The sequence below is a fragment of the Atheta coriaria genome, unplaced genomic scaffold, assembly GCF_025399875.1.
Source record: "Atheta coriaria isolate IRGN ID8LTWV9N9 unplaced genomic scaffold, Caltech_Dcor_3.1 hic_scaffold_4_pilon, whole genome shotgun sequence".
In the NCBI taxonomy this organism is placed as follows: domain Eukaryota; kingdom Metazoa; phylum Arthropoda; class Insecta; order Coleoptera; family Staphylinidae; genus Dalotia; species Dalotia coriaria.
Genome location: NW_027045446.1, coordinates 453,766 through 469,270, shown reverse-complemented (window position 1 = coordinate 469,270; position 15,505 = coordinate 453,766). Strand labels below are relative to the sequence as shown.

Here is a 15,505-nt window from a genome sequence, read left to right as displayed (position 1 = left end):
GTGTTACGTAATTTTCCCGTTGAGCACATAAAAACAAGATGGCGACGCGGGTCAAAACTGAGCGAATGTGATTTCAAACATTAATTTTTAGATCCTATTAAGTTCGTTTTTATTTTTGTACTGTATGTAATATAAAACGAGCATTTTTTACGCGCGCGTTGAGATTTTAATTGCTCGGAATGATACACGTCGCTGAGAATAATGCAATTTGCATATTTTACAACTATTCAACTTCATATTCCGAGCGCGCATGATTTTATTCTTTAATTTCCACAAACAAAAGGCAATTATTTCAGTTTTTCTACGCTTGTTACATTTAAATAGCAGTGGTTTTAGGTTAGGTTTAACCGGATGTGACGTTTGTGACGTAGTGGTGCGCCATCTATGCACGAAAAGCGAATTCATCACGATTTGAAATAATAAAACGTTCATTTAGTTTGAGAAATGAAAGTCACGTAGCTAACGACCCGTCGCGTGCCTGGATATCCTGGATGCTGGAATCTGGGATGCTAAGGTACCCTTTCTACTGCGACAATATGTCATCACAGTTCTTATTTTTGCAAAATGGCGCAAGTGTGTGACATATTAATATTGGAGTTCGCGGCGACGGCGACGAAATGGAGGTCATTTACAAAATTCTACGCCCCGCAAACGCCGCGACCGAAAGTCATTTATTTATTTTTCAACGCTTTATCTATTCCCGACGCTTGTAACGTTTCTTTTCTCCCACTTTGCAGTTAAAGAAGTACTTTATTCTTTCGTTCTTTTTATTATAAAAACTTTTACAAACTTAAATTGCTATCAAATTGTATTTCGCCAACACTCACTAGTACATTTGTACTTAAAAAAACGTAAACAACATTCCAATACAGTGTTTATCACTGCAAAATTGATAAAATGTAAAAATTATAAACAAATATTTGAATTTTGCGTGTTGACTATAGGCAACTCATTCGACAGCAGAAAATATCAAAACCAAAACACTAACATAACCTGTATGAAATCAGCTAAACGAAAAGTCATCTTTCTTAAACAAGTGAAGAAAAGATTAATTATGAGTGCTACAGCTGTCCTAGCAATACGACTTGATAAGAAGTTAGAAAACCGTGTGAAAGTCGATGTGGATCTCGAAGAAAAAATAAGTTTACTCAGAGAACAAGCCAGCAAAACTGTTCAGCGACCAGTGCAAGACTTAGGTATGTGTTTTTCTTATTTAAATATGAAATAAACAAATATTTTTAATATTTATATTATAGATTTGGTCTATGCTGGAGCAGAATTAGAAGATCAACACACCCTAGCATTCTACAGCTTTAAATCCGGTCGCACCATTCATGTTCTCACAAAAGACAAACCTAAACCTTTAAGGGTGCCGAAACCTTTATCAGATGCTGATATGCAGCGATTTCTTAGTGCTATGGAAGAATATGGGCATAAAAACTTTGTACAGGTATTTATAAATGTGATATTTTAAGTTTTATTGGTGGCAATTGATGAAAATGTGATTTTGTTGATTATTTTGTTGTAATCTGAATAATTGTTATTATTTTTGCTTGAAATTTATTTATATTATGAAGAGACACATAATGAGTATTTGTGCAAATTTTGAAGCATATCGGACAAGTAGTTTTGATAAAAATTAAGAAAAACTATGAAAAATTTAATTTTTTATGAAAAAAACATCGAAATTTTCAGTTTTTTATGAGAAAAACGTCGAATATTTAATTTATTTATGAAAAATCCTCGATAATAATTGATTTTTTACATTTTATGATAAATACAATCGAATTTTACAAATCATATTTGTAAAATCTTGCATCACGCATGTTTGTTTAGAAATTTCCAAGAAAAGAAGCAATCACAAAGCTCCTCGCCGCTGTGCCAGACATCTACGACGACACAGCCGCCCTGGGCCTCCTCAACGACCCCGAAATGATAGTTCTCTTTTCAGACCCTGATGTCCTGCGCAAAGTCCTCGATTCCCACCCAATAATCGCCGAAGTCCTGCCGATAATCACCACCTACCTGCGTGAAAACCCAATCACCCCCAGCTCCAGCTCCACTTCCAATCAAGCCTCCACAAGCACAGCCAACGCATACTCCCTCGAATCCCTCTCAGACGATGAAGACATGGATAACAACCCTCTACCTACAACAAACAACGATACAACACGCGAAGGAACCGCCTCAGCACCTCGAAATTCTTCATACGTTGCAATAACCACCGAACAACTCTCCGCAGCGCTTGCAAACGCCAGAAATTTCAGCTCGACAGACACAAATTCATCTTCGGCATCTGCTTCGAATGCTAATCATACATCCCCACCGATTATCACGAATGAAATGTTTGGTAATGCGTTACAACAAGCTTTTACAAGTGTTAACAATACGAATAACAGTAATACAACACCAAGAAGTAATCCAATCGTCGATGATGAAAGTTTAGAGAGTTTACGCACACGTCTCCAGCCACAATTACAACAAATGCGCGACATGGGCTTGCTGGATGAAACACAAAACATCCGAGCTTTACAATTGACATCCGGTGATGTCCAAGCGGCAGTCGAGATGGTTTTCGGCAACGATATCGATATGAACTTTTAATTTCGGTTACAACTTGCACACATTCCACAAACGAACAGAACAGAACTTCTTTCATAAATCGGTGCAATTGCAGCTGTTTAATTTATATATAACAATTGTATATTGATAAGAGATAAAAATAAAGGAACTAATTTGATTACTCGATTAAAATCACACAAGAAGCGCAACGAGTTCTCTCTAACACATCGCACATGTCGGATTCTAGGCTGCATACATGGATAGTATCCAATATCATATATTGTTTAAATATTTTGTATCATAATCTTTGTGTGTTTTTTGTATGTTTATATCCTAATAGAAGTCTGCAGGTCTTCGTCTTCGCTGGGCTCGACTGCGCGACGCACATATTGAGGTCCTTCGGTTTCACCACGCACGTAGGGCTCGTTCACGTTGACTTCGGTTATGCCAGAGCCGGGGATTTCGAACATGGGTTCCAGGAGTAATGATTCCTGCAAGAAAATTACATGGGTATGTGATTTTTATGGTTTTAAGTGTGTTTGTTTGTTTGTTACGCTTTTACGCGGAAACTATTCAATGGATCATCATGAAATTTTGTATAAATATTCTCAATAGGATTGAGAAGAATATAAAACAATTTTTGATTGGATATTATAACGCAAAGGGTGTTAAATAGGTGTTGGAAGTTGATATACCGCCAGATGGCGCTAAAGTAAATATTACTTAAGTTTTTGTTAAGAACTAAGCAGAAAAAGTTATATTTTAATGACTTACTAAAATAGCACGTAATCCTCTAGCACCGGTTTTCCTCTCCATTGCCAAATGTGCGATGGCATTCAACGCTTCCGGTGTGAATGTCAATTCGCATTGATCCATCGCCAAAAGTCGTTGATATTGCGGGATTAACGCGTTTTTCGGCTCGCTGAGTATCCGCACCAACATTTTCCTATCCAGACTGTGGAAGGGTACCAAAACAGGGAATCTTCCAACAAATTCCTAGCAAAAAACATAAATTTTAACATTTCTACACAAATTTTCTAATATATTATTTACTTACAGGAATCATACCGAAATCAATGAGATCCCTAGCTTGAACTTGCCTTAACGACAAGTCGCGCTCTTGATTTTCCTCCTCAGCGGACAAATCCGACTGATTCTGCGCTTGTTGAGAAGCTGCTCGACGTCCCTGATTGCCGGAAACTTGCGCACCGAAGCCAAAAACCTTTCAAAGGTAACCAAAAGTAAAAAAATTAATATTCCCCAAAAAATTTTACATCTAAACTTACATTTTCATTATTTCTACGCGCGATTAACCGATCCAACCCATTATAAGCCCCACTAGCAACGAATAAAATATTCGTCGTGTCCACCTGTATCGTTTCCCCTCTCAACTTCCTCGGTGAATTCCTCTCAGGTACATTTACAACCGTACCTTCCAACATCTTCAACATGCCTTGCTGTACACCCTCACCGCCAACATCACGCAATTGATGTATACCGGGCACTGCGCCGATTTTATCGACTTCATCCAAGAAAACTATACCGATTTGCGCCCGGTCCACACTATATCCTGCATCTTGCAGAAGTTTACCGATTACACTCTCGATATCTTCACCGACGTAACCCGCTTGTGTGAGGGTGGTGCAATCGCAGATGGCGAAAGGAACATCTAAGCATTGGGCTATTGTTTGGGCCAGCAGGGTTTTCCCGGAGCCAGTTGGGCCTAGTAGCAGGATATTGGACTTTTCTAGTTTTAATTCGTGCGTGGTGCGGTCCAGGATGTCCGAACCTCCGGTGCGGGACTCTGTGGGTTGTTGTTGACCAGCGGCCATGTTGAAATTCATCGAGCCAAGGCTTCCAATTCCTGTCATAGGTGGTAGGTCTGAATATTTGCAATGATAATGGATTTAACAGATAGAAAAACAGTAAATTTTGGATTTAGAGTTTCTCAAAGCATGAAAATACAGGGAAATGGTTTTGAAATACCGGTTTTTCAACCAAAACGAACGAATTTGAACAGTTTTCGCGGTTGTATGTAGACTAAACTATAAAAATCTTATTACCTCGGTGAGAAAAACTTGTATGAGGTCCATGCTCCATCACAGCCATGTCTTGACGAGCCCCTGGACTATTATTGGGGCTGTTATTATAGATTCGTTTATAATGATTGTAAACAGCCACGGATAACACCTAAACATTACAAAATATCAACAATTAATACTTGTAAACACTGAAAATGATTAAATTTTTCATACTTTTTTAGCATGTTCCTGCCCAACAACATGCTTGTTCAAATACTCGAAGATCTTCTTCGGTGGCGGCGGAGGTTTGCGATAGAACCCCGTCTTGTTATCAACGCCTTCCTTCTTCTTGCTGTCCACCTCGCTGAGGACGACAAAGAAGTGATGGCACTTCTCGCACTTGACGAAGCGCGTCGAGCTGACGAACGTCTCGACGTGCGTGCAGGGATCGCCGCACTTCGGGCAGGAGAGAGTGTTTTTGTTTTTGCCACCGCCGGCGCCGCCAGTTGCCGATGCATCTTTGCCGCCGCCGCCAGGGAGATTCGGCGGCGGTGGTGGCGGTGTGGTATTGCCGGTGGTGTTATCACCGCCGGGCGCTGCTGACTTCAGCAGTTGCTGGCATGTCGCTATCTGCCTCTTCGGCACCGATGTGTAGGTGAATAGTGGAATAAAACCTGCAACGGTAAGTCACACACTCAGGTTTTTATTTATTTATGCAGTTGAAAAGATGCCAAGTGTATTTGTTTGCCCTTGAAATTTGTTTTTGGACTTGCATTGCGTAGGTATAACCGTGTCAATGTCACTGCCTTTGCTTAATTTCATTTTTTACTCTTTTGGTATTCGCGGGGACCTTGAATGCCTCGAGCATTGCCATGACCATATGGTTTTATCCTCATTTTTATTATATTCACACATTTAACATCATTTTGAATGATTTAAATCAATGTTTTCATATGGTACCCTTAAATGACCTTGAAAACTGTCAAAAAGGGTTCCAAAACATAACCTAAACTCTTTCCTCATGAAAAACATAAGTAATTTTATAAATTTACTTACAATTCATGTCAATTTTACATTTTATCCTAATTTTTATCACATTTACTCTTTAAAAATGATTAAATTTAAGGTTATAATCCAGTGCCCCTAACATGACCTTGACCAATGTCACAAATGTCAAAAAAGCACGCCTAGGTTATGTTTTTAACCAATTTCGTGAATTTACTTACGATTTGTTGTAACTTTCGAATTCCGCACCACTATCGCCAATTTGCCAGCACTGGCCAGCTTGCATCTGACACTCGACATGCTCGACAAGTGCTTGTTAACCAAAAATAAAAATAAAAAATAAAGACTTGTTGTGTTTGCTAGTCACACAGCACACATGAGGATGGCAGCAGGTTGTAAACTGCAGCAGCAATATGAAAAATTCGTTCGTCGGGTTTGTTGCGATTTCAAGGCCCGCGAGTCCACTCTCCGCGAACGCGTGTGTGACGCAATCAACAAAGACTTGTTTTCGTCGTCTGGAAATTGCGCTTTCCAAACTATTTCACCCAAAAACTGTTGATAGCAGTGCGAATCGCTGGTTATTTACGTGTTAACACACTGGACACTCGCCGCTAACACATCCAAGTTGCCGTCTCTTTGTTATCCTTATCACAGATCGTATTTTTATAGTGTGTGTATATATTTTTTTAATTTCGTGTACACTGTGTATGCGTAGAAGTGTGACTTTGTGACTTCACGACTTTGTTACGCGCTGCGTTATTAAACTAACCGCGCGCGCGCGAATTTAATTATGTAGTACGAAGAATTTTGGTAAATTTGCTAATTACTGATCGATCTCATCAGTGCGCCATTATCGTCGTGTGGCGATGTTTACTTATTATCGTTATCAACGACCGCGACTTTGACAGCATGGAAAATACGATTTTTTATTTTGACAGAACACGAGCGGGCATCATCGGGAAATGTCGTGAATAAATTTTCAAACATAAATACGAATATTTTTGTTATTTTTATGTTTAAACCCTATTAAATAACTTAAATATTACCAATAATTAATAATAATATTAATTAAACTATCTCATACATTGATATTAATATTATTTAAAGAATATTTGACATAAAATTTAAGTTGGTACCGCACTGCGCAGTTTATGAAATCACGCGTTGAGATACGACGTAAATGTTTTGTAAATCGAGCCAAAAAAACAATTATGAGTTTCAGTGAGTTTGGCATGCATTAGTAAGCATTTATTTATTCAAATTCATGTTGTCATGCAAACAACAAACAGGTTACAGTGCTATATTAATATTCATACTTAGCTGTACATGTGGTTGCCTATGTAGAACAAGCGTCTTTTTTCACAAACCGTCACGCCGATTCTCGCTCCGCACTAAAATTGAATTTTCTTCAAGAAATCCACGAAATAACCCTGGTAAGTGATATCAGTAGATAGACAATTATTTCTTCTTCAAAATGACATATAATTCACTACGGAGACTTCGAGATTACAAAAGTTATCTTAAAATTAAACTTTTTCAATCATGATGGAAGACGCGCCACCGCCGCCATTACAACTCGACGCAACGCCAATTTCACCTCGTTTCAAATTGTGAACCAAATGTACAATAATCCTTGCTCCCGACATCCCCAGCGGATGTCCTAGACTAACCGCACCACCGTGAATATTAACTTTAGCAGCATCTAGGTTTAAAAGTTTACGATTCGCCAGCGGTACGACACTGAACGCCTCATTTATCTCCCACATTGCGACGGATTCTTTATCAACACCTGTTTTATTCAACAAGGCGGCGATACTCTTCGCTGGAGCCATTGGGAAGTGAATCGGAGCAATCGCAGCATCAGTATATCCAATCACCTTGGCCAGAGGTATCAAACCAAGGCGATTCGCTGCTTCACGACTTGTAAGTATCAACACAGCTGCACCATCATTCAACGTAGACGCATTTGCAGCAGTAACAGTTCCGCCATCTTGTTGGAACACAGTTGGGAGTTTCACCAGCTTATCAAAATCAACCTTTTTATACTCTTCATCTTCAGTGATCAACACATCAGCGCCTTTTTTATTATTAACATCGGGTACTTGCACTTCTACTAACTCTTTATCAAAGAGTTTCTTTTGGTAAGCATCTTGCGCACGTTTATAGCTGTTAATCGCGTGTTCATCTTGCATCTCACGGGTGATGCCGAGCTTTTTTGCTACATTTTCCGCGCAATTCCCCATGTGTATTTGATTATAAACATCTGTAAGTCCATCGAAGATGATTCCATCTACAAGAGACACACCACCATAAGGAGTAGGTCCTCTTTTCAAGTAATAAGGTATGTTGGACATAGATTCCATGCCTCCAGCGAGGCAAACATCCTGCGCGTTGGTTTCTATTGTCTGCACAGCTAAATTAACAGCCTTTACACCAGTAGCGCATACTTTATTAATGGTAGTACAGATTGTACTATCAACTAGACCAGCAAAAATTGCTGCTTGACGTGCTGGAGCTTGCCCTGAGTTAGCTTGACATACCTGACCCATAATAACTTCTTTAATTTCATCTTTGGGGATGTTACAATGTTTTATAGCTGATTTTATTGCTATGCTAGCCAATTCGGGGGCTGATAATGGTGATAAACTACCTTGGAATGATCCTATGGGTGTTCTTACAGCACTTACAATCACAACTTCCTTCAGAGACATATTTTTGGTTCTAAAATGAAGAAAGTTTAATAATTTTCTTTGAAAAAAACATAAAAATCTTACTTTACTTACCTATTTGGTAACTTTTTGAGAACTGAGAGTTAAAACCCAACAAGGACACTGTTATATAACACAATTATCTTATTATCATCATTATAAATCATTTTAAACAAGTTAAACGACTCGAAAATAGAAGTAAATTACATTTAATCAGTTGATAACAAAAAGTTTAATAGTTACAATTGAAATTAACGTTTTTTCTTTTCTGCTTGACTCTTAGAATAATATTTTGTGCCCAATACGTGTATTATTTAATATTCACTTAAATGATATGCAAAAGTGTGAGTGTAGACATGTAAACAATTATTGAACCGATTTTTTATTGCTTTCCACATGGAAATTCATTCGAGATGTGGACAAGTCGATGGTATTTCTAGAGTTATAGACTTATTGTCGTCCAATATTTGTTATACAAAAGTTAGAAACCCTGTGTAGTGGCATTTACATCTAACGAGTACAATTCGGTTGGTTTGCAATTGCATTTCTTAACGCTAACAATACAATTATTTACAATTTACATAGACTACTTCTATGATAGATCAGATCTATGTTTTAGTGACTAAACATTTGACTACGTATTCCTCGAATGTTGATTTTTTCGTCAAGGCATCAATTTGGTTGAAGAATAAATAATTTTCCATATGTTTCATAGCGATATGTACGAAATTAAGTACATTTTTTGACTCTTTTTGACACTCACTTCTCTAAACACTAAAAATATCTGCGTTTATCTTTATAAATCTCCTCGATCTATGGCTTTGTTTAAATCTTCGACTAATCGTCCAAGAACTTCGCGGTATTCTGACTCGGGTGCAAAGACAGTGTCTAAGAATTTTTCATTTGCGAAAAATTGGAAAACGCTATCGATACGCATGAGCGATTTCTCGGTGAGGTGTTTCGACACGACGGAAATAAGACAAGCGTGTGACTCTTGCAGTGCTGTGAGCAGAAAGTTGCGATCGTAGCTGTGATCCACCTCGTAGAAGCTGACGATACTCATTCCGGCCTTTCGGAACTTGTTTTTGAACTGTTCGGCTTGACGTTGTTCTTCTTTACTGAAGAGGTCGTTGCGCTGGGTTACTGCCAGCTTGATGACTACTTTGATTATATTCTTGACTATTTTTTCGGCTTCTTTTTTATTATTTGACTAGAAAATTTCGTAGAGAAATTAAATTTTGCGGAAAAAAATTGGAGTATTGTATTACTTACATATTGTTTTGCAAGCCGGTATAAATTATCCAAAAGTGAAGAGGTGTTGTCGTCTATAAAGGCCTTGGCCACATTCTTGGTAGCCATTCGTGACAAGATCTTCTTCTGGGCGCGCAGGCCGATGTCGCGCGCCTTGAACGCGTTCTCACTCATAACTATACAAAAAAAAACACGAAATATATAAACAAAAACGTTAAATATTTATCAATTACAACTTGTTTCTGTTTTTTGTTTATTGTCAGCCATCTTACACAAAAGAAACGTAGGTAACATAAGTAATATTCAACTACACAGTTGAAAATGAATGTTTTATGTGTAAAATGTGCACATTTGAAGCATTTTCATGATAAGATAAGAAACTTCACAGTACAGTAAAGTGATTATTGCATGTTTGTTGGAAGTGGGTGACGGTGACACCTTTAAAATAAATAAAAAAAATGAAAATAAAACATACCTGGATCCAACATTCCAATATGATAATTGATAGGGAATCAAATCAAATCAAAAGTGTAAATAAAACAATGCACTTTATACGGGGAGGAAAATCCTGTGTGTAAAATAATAATTAAAACATAAACTAATAATGCGATAAGAAATGCAGATAATAAAACTTACATAGACATGAGTTGCACTCGTTGACGATGCACTGATAAATCACCCAACTTTCCAATTCGACGATAGTACTCATCTTGTGCTTATCCAACAAAGTTCTCGGAAGGAATACGTAAGGTGTAATCACCAGCTTTCTTATATAGCTGTCTCTAGAGACATGCGTGCATTTTCTGCACGTGTTTTCCGCTCACGTTGGAAAACAGTTATTGAGACTCTGAAACAATGATGTGAAGTTGTAAGACATACTCGTGATTGTATTATAAACAAGGTTCAAGTACATTTACTCATTGTTTACGTGAAATAATGTATTGAAAAATAGGTTAAGGTAGTAATGTGTATAGTTGGTTGTAGAATCAACCATACATTACTATTACTATATTTTTTGAGTTGTGATTGCTTTATTAGTTATTTATTAGTTATTCATTAGTCAAGTCGATATGATATTGACGTCAATTTGTTGAATTACAAATTATCTCCGGTTGGTACATTAAAATATTCAGATATCAGGTATAATGACGTCATGATTTAGCAGCATATGACACTTATTACGGCCGTGATGTGCGGCAGGTTTTTGTAAGAGGGTTGTAAGTACATGGGAAATGACATTGTGAGCTCGGGGCCGCCGCGAATCGATACCTGCCGTTCGCTACCGCCTCTACCGTCGCCGCCCCTAGCGATAACAACCACCCGTGAAACCGTCGACCGTCATAAACATTGTTACGGCTCGTCCTCGGCTGCCTCACCGAAAAAAAAACGAAGTCAAGTTTTACACAAAGTTCAGGAAACTTTGCACGGAAAAAACTACGTGCATAGTTTGATGTACAGCGTACTTGGCCTGAATATTTTAGTTTTTATTGTGTTTTTCTCTTTGTTTCTGAGTTAGAACTCTAGAAGTCATAATATTTCTGTTTGTTTGTGAGGACAAATGAATGCACTGATGAAATTACGCCGCATTTTATAAAACTGACGTCATTTTTGCATTGCAGTACTTTTATTAACCTAGTTGGTTGTTTTGAATGGTTTTTGGGTCACCTCTCACGCTGCATATGTGAGTTAATTAATGTTTTGTTCGAATTTTAATTTTTTAGACAAGACTCTTCTTCATTTCACATTCTTCAGAGGCATTGAATCGTGGTGATGCGCTTGAAAACACACTCGTTGAAAATAAAATTAAAAATCTAAAATAGCGCCAAACAGAGCGGAAATTATACATTTTGATAATAATTTTGCTTCTACGTGGTGAAAACTTTCCTTTAGTAGCCTTCAAAGTTTGCTCTTCCCAAGGACTCATTATCCTTGCGAACCGTGCAAACGGAAAGTTTCAAGTCCACCCTCGACGCTATTTGTATTCGCAGTCGTCTTGCGACAATTTGTAGTTGCGGTAGATGAGTATCGCTTTTTAAGTGCCACTTTGGAAATACATAAAACGTTTTTATCGTCTCTGCTACTTCAAAAAGCTCTATTTTCACCTGAATGCTTATCGTTTGCAATTTCGCTCGATGTTTATATTCTCAAGTTTTCGCAATAATGAATAAACAGTGTATTATCTTACTGGTTTGCAGTTAGCTTTAGGGAATTTAATACGGCTGACATAGTTTCGTTGTAATTATCAGGCTTGGCGCTTGCAAATAAATTACACTGTCATCCTATCCTGCTTAGTGCTTCTCGACTAGATCAACTCCAACTCTATTGTTGTTGTTACTGTTACAATGTGGGAGTTGCTTACGTAACACCCATCAGAATAAATTAACAATAATTAATTTAATTTTTTTCTAATTTTTTAGATTACCAAAGAAAGTTTTTAATGAATAAACTAATAGTTGTATGTAAATGTTAAGGAAAGTCAACGCATGAGTTAAGTTATAAGTTAATCCAATAAAAAAGGCGTCCTTGATAGGAACGCAAGGTCGAAAGTACAGGCACGCGATACCGTTACGAGTCGGAATACTGTCGACATCAACCGCACGAATTTACAAATTACAATGAGTGTTTTCAAACAATCCATGCGCAAGTAGACTCACAGCCATAACTATGAGTCAGTATGATGTGTAATCAGATGAAAATTGAAAATAGAAAACAATACGCATACAATTCGTCATGGAAAATGTTTTGTAACAAGAAAACTATTCAAATTGATCGCTGGCGAACAAACATCAAGCTTGAAAGCTCTACTTTGTAGCGAGTATGTTTAGTAGTTCATCTTCATTTATTCAGAGGGAAAGCCGTGCAGTTAATTGAAATTTATTGCGGGTCAAGGACCATCGAAGCAGTGAAGCTTTAGAGCTTTGAAACTACACTTTGGTATAAATCTCAATTTCTCAGTTTCTCAGTGAGAATGCAGACTTGCAAAAACAACACGTTTTATTTTTACTTCTTTTTTCAACCAGATAATGGTTGATTATTATGTGGACTCAAACTTTGACCACAATTATTTGTGTATTTACATTTCATTATCTTTTGTTTGTATGTGTGACTGTTTCTATTTGTGTATTTCGGATAATTCGTCAGCAACCATTCTTATCGCTCTTGTTTCCTTCAACGGAAATTCCATTTAAAATTATACTCGTAACTTCATTTATGCAATGAATAATCTCGCTGAAAATTTGAATGTTAATTTGAATTTTAGCTCGTTTGTGTTTAATTTTCATTTCATTCTCGTTTCATCGCAGAAAGATCGTTATTTTTGTATGGCTTTCCAGCTGGCTGCCCCCTTTCTAACGTCCGCACACTTTGAGCTTATTCTTGAGCTTGTTCTTCCGCTCAAGATGGCGTGCGGCAAAGAACTTTGCAGCTGTCGACTAAATACGGCCTTTGTACAAATTCTACACATGCTTACACATACGTATCGGGTGTCAAGGGTGCCAGGTGTGCTTCAAACGCAATTTTATTTCTTCGCGCGCTTCCTCAATGTCTTTGGAAGAACAATGATACGTGTTTAACGGTCGCGTGCCCTTACTAGCATCAATTTATTCTCGCAGTAAACTTCCTGTTTTTATTTTTCGGTTTGGAAGTCCGTTATTTTGATTAACATTCATATCGATAGCAATTAACATTTTTGGAGCTTTCGGAATATTAAATTGGTCATTTGAATGGAATATCAATGAGGTATAATTATTAAAACCTAAAAAATTAAATAAAAATGTTTATCGATTGAATTTTTAGATTTTACCCGCATTTTCGATCGGTTTTCTGTATTTTTTTCTATTTTCTCTTTATAATTAAACACATACGAAGTTATATACCATTCCGCAAACCACAATCCCAAGTGTATTTATTTACGGCAGACGGTGGCACTTGAATAACAATTTACTCCACGCTTCGTCGATTTATTTGCATAAGCTAACATGCAGCCGATTTTTTTGCTGAAGCGACATGTTGGTTTTGATTACATACGATTACGCATATTATCGAATCCCCAAACACAACAAAAACGCATTGGCAATGCAATAATAACAAAATTATCTTACCTTTTACCATATATTGTTTAATAGTTTTATACACTGCGTAATATACGTTGATAATCCAAATGTTTAGTGTTTAATGAATCACTTTATCATCATTAGTCATAAATTTACTAATGACGATTCGCGAAAATGTTTCAACACGCGATCGAAGTGTTTTCCTCTTCCCCTCGGTACGCGCTCGCGCTCGCCTGAACTTCAACTGTTGAATCCGGTCCTTCGGTGCCCGAATCGAAGCGTTTCCACTCCCAATTTTTGCGGTAGCCGCGCACTGCGCACACACTGCGCTGCTACTTCTACTCCTATTCTACTTTTACTTGTTTCGCTTCTGTTTCTGTTCAGTGTTCAACACTGAATAAAAAAATACAAAACACAGCGAGACCCTCATAAATTAACCGCAGGAAAAACATACGATCAAAAAACATGTTAATATAGTATTTATTTTCTTGTGAATTTTCAACGTGTACAATGCGTTTACATAATTTACGTCCCTCGCCATTTTTTGTGCAAGTCCATGAGGTGTCCGACGGCGCGTTGAGTCATATTCAGACTTGGTACGATTTCGTTTAGTTTTTCCATCTTCATTAGCGATAATCCTGCGAGACTGAAGTAGGTATGCAGGATATCAGGCTCGTAAGAGGGCCATTTGCTAAATCCGCCAACGCGGAAGTCCTGTGAGGATAGAACAAAATTCTTTAGGAGTTTTTTGTTTACTAGATCATAGCTCTCGAGGAGTTTTAAGGTGGCGCCCACCCAAAAGGTGTAACATGTGTCGTTTTCTTTATTCGGGCGGCCTTTGAATCCTGTTTCTTGCAAGCGTAGCAACCATGCGATTAAATTGTGCGTTTGTGACGATGATAACTTGTGCAGTTTGTTCGTTAGGGCTAGTGTGGCTATTGCGCAGTACGTTGATCCGCCATGGGATTCCAAATTTGGGCCTTGGCCAATTCCACCATCATATGACTAGGTTTCAAATTGCGAAAATTAACAAATATAGCAATACAGGATTAAAATTAACTTACAACACTCTTTAAAATAAAATCAACAACTTTATCAACATTGATGCCTGACCAATCATCTAGGATATATGATATACTGGCTGCACAGTAGACAAACCTCATATCATTTTCTGAACCACTTCCAGAACCCATAAAACTTCCATCTTCTAATTGCAATAATTTTAATGCTGTGGACAAAAATGTTGCAGGTGAAACATGTGTAATTAAAAACTGGTTTACTTACACTTTATAATACTATCTTTATTGACTCGGCTGAGGTCATCACCTAGAATAAGCAATATATTGAGAGCAGAATATGTTGCTGCAATGTGACCTGAGCAATAATACTCTATGTTGTTGAATGTGGCAAAGTTTTGGAAGCCAGCAGCTAAAAATCAACATCAAAGATGTTAAAATACTAATAGACATTCAATTTCTTGCTATAAATACCATCATTTTGCAGACATAGCAAATGATAAACCCAGTTGATGTATCCTTCAACATTCTCTTGTATCACATCCAATTTGTCCAGGATATCCAGACCAGATAATGCAAAATAAGCCAGAGTGACTCTAGAATTGAAATATTTATAGTTACAATGGTTATTTTGATGTTTTGAGGCATTTTGTTTGAGTTTTACCTGCTTGCATCCACTGATTTTGGGAGTTGGTGCTTCAGAATGGCATTGATATGCTGTATGTGTAACTTTGGCTTGAATAAAATCATTGTAAACTTAATTTAGTTACGGGTTGATAAAAAATACGTTATGATAAAAGTAAAAAAGTTAAATAATGAGCATATTAAGAATTATATTTATAATAAAACGGGAGAGGTACAAGGTAACCTAAACTTTAGTTATGAACAAA

At 37.4% G+C, this 15,505-nt stretch overlaps 5 protein-coding genes across 9 annotated transcripts; 1 reads left to right on the top strand and 4 right to left on the bottom strand.

The window, feature by feature from the left end:
• Positions 1-968: 968 nt before the first annotated feature.
• LOC135790377 (ubiquitin-like protein 7) lies at positions 969-2,765 on the top strand. Its single transcript, XM_065300582.1, has 3 exons — positions 969-1,196; positions 1,257-1,450; positions 1,837-2,765. The coding sequence occupies exons 1-3, from the start codon at positions 998-1,000 to the stop codon at positions 2,602-2,604; spliced, it is 1,161 nt and encodes a 386-aa protein (XP_065156654.1). The 5' UTR covers positions 969-997; the 3' UTR covers positions 2,605-2,765.
• Positions 2,766-2,823: 58 nt separating this feature from the next.
• On the bottom strand, positions 2,824-6,504 carry LOC135790376 (ATP-dependent Clp protease ATP-binding subunit clpX-like, mitochondrial). Of its 2 annotated transcripts, none has more exons than XM_065300580.1 (7): positions 5,810-6,504; positions 4,818-5,257; positions 4,626-4,752; positions 3,849-4,444; positions 3,620-3,784; positions 3,337-3,558; positions 2,824-3,053 (listed from the first exon to the last, which is right to left on the bottom strand). In XM_065300580.1, exons 1-7 carry the CDS (start codon positions 5,886-5,888, stop codon positions 2,889-2,891), a joined length of 1,794 nt encoding a protein of 597 aa, XP_065156652.1. In that variant the 5' UTR covers positions 5,889-6,504; the 3' UTR covers positions 2,824-2,888. The 2 variants fall into 2 exon arrangements, with proteins under 2 accessions (XP_065156652.1, XP_065156653.1); XM_065300581.1 differs by having other exon boundaries at positions 3,849-4,426.
• Positions 6,505-7,046: 542 nt separating this feature from the next.
• LOC135790323 (acetyl-CoA acetyltransferase, mitochondrial-like) lies at positions 7,047-8,473 on the bottom strand. 2 transcript variants are annotated; one of them, XM_065300513.1, is made up of 2 exons: positions 8,372-8,473; positions 7,047-8,309 (listed from the first exon to the last, which is right to left on the bottom strand). In XM_065300513.1, exon 2 carries the CDS (start codon positions 8,297-8,299, stop codon positions 7,115-7,117), a length of 1,185 nt encoding a protein of 394 aa, XP_065156585.1. In that variant the 5' UTR covers positions 8,300-8,309; positions 8,372-8,473; the 3' UTR covers positions 7,047-7,114. The 2 variants fall into 2 exon arrangements, with proteins under 2 accessions (XP_065156585.1, XP_065156586.1); XM_065300514.1 differs by having other exon boundaries at positions 8,363-8,389.
• A 16-nt stretch (positions 8,474-8,489) lies between these two features.
• LOC135790325 (protein salivary glands marred-like) lies at positions 8,490-13,845 on the bottom strand. 3 transcript variants are annotated; one of them, XM_065300518.1, is made up of 5 exons: positions 13,648-13,843; positions 10,184-10,394; positions 10,023-10,115; positions 9,569-9,723; positions 8,490-9,506 (listed from the first exon to the last, which is right to left on the bottom strand). In XM_065300518.1, exons 3-5 carry the CDS (start codon positions 10,033-10,035, stop codon positions 9,093-9,095), a joined length of 582 nt encoding a protein of 193 aa, XP_065156590.1. In that variant the 5' UTR covers positions 10,036-10,115; positions 10,184-10,394; positions 13,648-13,843; the 3' UTR covers positions 8,490-9,092. The 3 variants fall into 3 exon arrangements, with proteins under 3 accessions (XP_065156590.1, XP_065156588.1, XP_065156589.1); XM_065300516.1 differs by lacking the exon at positions 10,023-10,115 and having other exon boundaries at positions 13,648-13,845; XM_065300517.1 differs by lacking the exons at positions 10,023-10,115; positions 10,184-10,394; positions 13,648-13,843 and adding an exon at positions 9,784-9,849.
• Positions 13,846-14,061: 216 nt separating this feature from the next.
• Positions 14,062-15,500, bottom strand: LOC135790324 (geranylgeranyl transferase type-1 subunit beta-like). The gene is made up of 5 exons (XM_065300515.1): positions 15,280-15,500; positions 15,090-15,211; positions 14,884-15,027; positions 14,664-14,827; positions 14,062-14,604 (listed from the first exon to the last, which is right to left on the bottom strand). Exons 1-5 carry the CDS (start codon positions 15,363-15,365, stop codon positions 14,125-14,127), a joined length of 996 nt encoding a protein of 331 aa, XP_065156587.1. The 5' UTR covers positions 15,366-15,500; the 3' UTR covers positions 14,062-14,124.
• Positions 15,501-15,505: the final 5 nt, after the last annotated feature.